The 4,242-nt window shown below is 64.3% G+C and overlaps 1 protein-coding gene across 1 annotated transcript; it reads left to right on the top strand.

The window, feature by feature from the left end:
• Positions 1–1,207: 1,207 nt before the first annotated feature.
• Positions 1,208–3,200, top strand: SMUG1 (single-strand-selective monofunctional uracil-DNA glycosylase 1; the record flags this gene model as incomplete). Its single annotated transcript, XM_082785025.1, has 2 exons — positions 1,208–1,986; positions 2,654–3,200. Coding segments are annotated over exons 1-2 (1,318 nt in total), but the record flags the coding sequence as incomplete, so codon positions are not given.
• Between the last annotated feature and the right edge of the window lie 1,042 nt (positions 3,201–4,242).

The raw sequence follows: 4,242 nt of genomic DNA, 5'->3' as shown, positions 1-4,242 counted from the left end.
GGCTCATCTCCCCCGCAGGGTGCCGCCCCCTCCCCTCCGGATTCTCCCATGGTGCCCCGGGGCCGCGGCAGACAAAGAAGAGGCGCGGACTCCAACTCCCAGCAGGCCCCGCGCGGGGGGGGCGCGTCACGGGTCAGGGGGCGGGGCCAGCAGGGCGGGAGGCGGGGCCGGGCTGGAGGGGGCCTCGCGCGGCGCTCAGGTAGGCCCGGGGTGGGCGCTGGGGGGTCGTGACGTGGTGTGACGTCATGGGGGGCGGTGGGGGGGGCGCTCGGGGGTAGGGAGGGGGCTTGAGGGGCATTTGGGGGGGGCATTGGGGGCAGGTAGGGGGGTGGGGGGCAGTTAGAGGGGCATTGGGGGGGCATTGGGGCAGTTAGGGGGGCATGGGGCACGTTGGGGGCAGATGGGGGGGCTTTGGGGGTAGGTGCGGGGGGCTTGGGGGGCACCTGGGAGGGCTTTGGGGAGGTATTGGGGGCAGGTAGGGGGGTGGAGGGGCAGTTAGAGGGGCACGGGGGGCATTAGGGGCAGTTAGGGGGCGAGTGGGGGACTTTGGGGGCAGTTAGAGGGTCATTAGGGGCAGTTAGGGGGGAATGGGGCACATTGGGGGCAGATGAGGGGGCTTTAGGGGCACTTAGACGGGCATGGGGGGCAGGTAGAGGGGTGGGGGGGCAGATAAGGGGGTATGGGGGACATTAGGGGGGCATTAGGGGTAGTTTGGGGGCATTAGGGGGGCATTAGGGACAGTTATGGGGGCAGGGGGGCAGGTAGGGGCACATGGGGGGGAGTTAGAGAGACTTTGTGGACAGATGAGGGGTATGGGGGGCACGTGGAAGGGTCTTGGGGGGGTATTTGAGGGGGCATTGGGGGCAGGTAGGGGGGTGGGGGGCAGTTAGAGGGGCAGGGGGGCATCTGGGGGGTATTTGGGGTAGTTAGAGGGCATTGGGGCACTTGGAGGGCGGGGGGGGCACTGGGAACTCCCTCAAATGAGGGGCAGGGCTCTGGGGGCAGTGTGTCACTGTCGTCTCCCCCCCCCATACCCATTTAATGCCCACGGGGGAGCCACAGGAGGCCCCGTACCCCCCCCATAGCCCCCTGCACCCCCTTATAACCCCCCCATAACCCTTTATATACCCCTATAACCCCCCCATAGCCCCCTTCATAACCTCCTGTACCCCCCCATAACTGCCCCCCCCCGCTCTATCCCCAGGCGATGGCAGCATGGAGGTGACCCCGGGCAGCGCTGCGGGGCTGGCACCGGGGACAACAACACCGAGAGCAGCACCAGAAGTGAGAGCAGTGAGAGCAGTACCAGCAGTGACAGCAGCGCCATCAGTGCCACCAGCGCCAGCAGTGGCAGAAGTGACAGCAGTACCAGTGACAGCAGTGCAAGAAGTGACAGCAGCACCAGCAGTGCTAGCAGTGGCAGGAGTGAGAGCAGTGCCACCAGTGCCAGCAGTGGCAGGAGTGACAGCAGTGCCAGCAGCAGGAGCAGTGCCAGCAGCGCCACCAGTCCTAGCAGCGCCAGAATTGACAGCAGTGCCAGCAGTGACAGCAGCACCACAGGTGACAGCAGTGCTAGCAGTGGCAGAAGCGAGAGCAGTGCCACCAGCGCTAGCAGCATCAGAAGTGACAGCAGTGTCAGAAGCGCCAGAATTGCCACCAGTGCCAGCAGTGCCACCAGTGCCAGCAGCACCAGCAGTGCCAGCGGTGCCAGTAGTGCCAGCAGTGACAGCAGTGCCAGCGGTGACAGCGGTGCCAGCGGTAGCGGAGGCTGAGGACCTGGCTGGCCGCTTCCTGCAGCTGGAGCGGGAGCAGAGCGCGCTGCTGGAGGAGCTGCCGCCCTTCGGGGCGCCCGTGAGCCACGTGTACCGCCCGCTGGACTACGCCTGGGAGCCCCACCGCCACTTCGTCCGCCGCTACTGCCGCGGCCCCAAGCGCGTCCTCTTCCTCGGCATGAACCCCGGCCCCTTCGGCATGGCGCAGAACGGGGTGCGGGTGGGGGAAACTGAGGCACTGAGGGGGGTGGCGGGGTTGGGACGGGGCTGGGAGCCCGTTGAGTGGGGTGGGAGGGGGAAACTGAGGCACGCGGGGGGCCTGGGGTGTTTGTGGGGTGGGTAGGGGGTGATTTATGGTGTCCCCATAGGGGCAGAGGGCAGGGAAACTGAGGCATGGAGGAGGCTTCAGGGTGGCTGTGGCCATAGGACAGAGCCTATGGATCCTATATGTCCCCATGGAGCCAAAGGGGAGGGAAACTGAGGCACGCGGGGGACCTGGGGTGCTCTTGGGGTGGGTAGGGGGTGATTTATGGCGTCCCCATGGGGCCAGAGGGCAGGGAAACTGAGGCATGGAGGGGACTCTGGGGTGTTTTGGGGTGGTTGTAGCCACAGGCCGGTGCCTATGGATCCTATACGTGTCTGTGGGCAATAAGGGGAGGGAAACTGAGGCACGGGTGGGACCGGGGGTGCTTATGGGGTGTATAGGGGATAGTTTACGGCATCCCCATGGAGCCAGAGCTGGGGAAACGGAAGCATCGAGCACCCCGGGGCGCTTCGGGGCAGCACCCTCCGCCCTTCAGCTCCCCCAAACCCCCCATACGGGATCACCCCCAGCACCCACGACCCCAAACCCTATATATTTTTTTTTTCCCTCCCTTTAGGTCCCTTTCGGCGAAACCCGACACGTCCGCGAGTGGCTGGGGGTCCGAGGCCGGGTAGGGAAACCCCGAAACGAGCACCCCAAACGCCCGGTGCTGGGCTGGGAATGCCGACGAGCCGAGGTGAGCGGCGCCCGTTTTTGGGGTCTCTTCCGTTCCCTTTGCCCGGACCCTCGGGGTTTTTTCCGTCACTGCTTCGTCCACAACCACTGCCCCCTCCTCTTCCTCGCCCCCAGCGGCCGTAACCTGGCCCCCGCCGAGCTGCCCCCCACCCAACGTGCCCCGCTCCTGGCCCTATGCGACCGGGCCCTGGCGCGGGCCGTGGAGCTTCTTGGGGTCGGGCTGGTGATTGGGGTCGGGGGGTACGCCCAGCAACGAGCCCGTAAAGCTTTAGGGGCCGCCGGGCTGCCCGTTAGGGTGGAGAGCATCCCGCACCCCTCGCCCCGCAGCGCCCGGGCCAACAGGGGTTGGGAGGAGGAGGCCAAAGCGAAATTGGGGGAATTGGGGGTGCTGGAGCTGCTCCAGGGGGGGGATTTGGGGGATTCTGAGGGTGAGGAGGGGGATTTAGGGGGTTCGGAGGGGGAGGAGGGGGATTTGGGGGCGGATGGGGGTGGGGAGGGGATGGGGGAGGTGGGGAGGGGGTAAAGAGGGAGTGGGACTTGGGTTTTGGGGTTTAGGAGGGGTTTAGGGGGTGCTTAGGTGGAGGGGGATCTAATAGGTTTTCCTATTTAGATGGGGTGTGGGGTATCTGTAGGAGGAAACGGATCCGGGCCTCAGTTTCCCCGCTTATATGGGGTTTGGGGTTTTGTAAGAGGAGGTTGGGGACGGATCTGTGCCTCAGTTTCCCCATTTAGTTGGGGTTTTGGGGTTTCTTAGGAGGAGGTGGATCTGGGCCTCAGTTTCCCCACTTATATGGGGTTGGGGCATCCTTAGGAGGACACAGAGGATGGATCCATGCCTCGGTTTTCCCATTAAGGTGGGTTTTGGGGTTTCTTAGGAGGAGGTGGGGTCAGATCCGTGCCTCAGTTTCCCCACTTATATAGGATTTTGGGGTTTCCTTAGCAGGAAATGGATCCGTGCCTCAGTTTCCCCATTTAGGTGGGTTTTGGGGTTTCTTTAGGATCTGTGCCCCAGTTTCCCCACTGGCAGCAGCTGTAGGGTCCCAGTCTGCAGGGCTGGGGCATGGCCCCGTTCCCAACCCCCCCCCGTGCCTCAGTTTCCCCTTGCTGTGGGGCTGACCCCGTTGATCCCAGTCCTTCCAGTTTAACCAGTTTGACACTAAACAGGGCTGAGATTTTGCCGGGGTCCCCACTCCCAGCACCCCCCACCCCGTACCTCAATTTCCGCTAAAGGGGGGCCCAGCGCTCGATCCCCTCCCCGCTTTGGGGCTTTTCACCCTGTTTTTTAGCTAAAATCCCCCATTTTGGATGCACTTTTTTATTAGGGGATTGCTGTATGGTTCTCGGGGGAAACTGAGGCATGGATCGATCCCATGGGGGGCTGGGGGGGACGGGACGAGAGCGTTGAGGGGTTCTTGGGGTCCCCGCGCCCCCTCTGTGCCCCCCCCGTGCCTCAGTTTCCCCTTCCCCCAA

The sequence above is a fragment of the Aythya marila genome (assembly GCF_965140915.1).
Source record: "Aythya marila genome assembly, contig: HAP1_HAP1_SCAFFOLD_1228, whole genome shotgun sequence".
Taxonomy (NCBI): Eukaryota; Metazoa; Chordata; class Aves; order Anseriformes; family Anatidae; genus Aythya; species Aythya marila.
The sequence above is the reverse complement of the archived record's forward strand: the minus strand, read 5'-3'. Positions and strand labels throughout refer to the sequence as shown.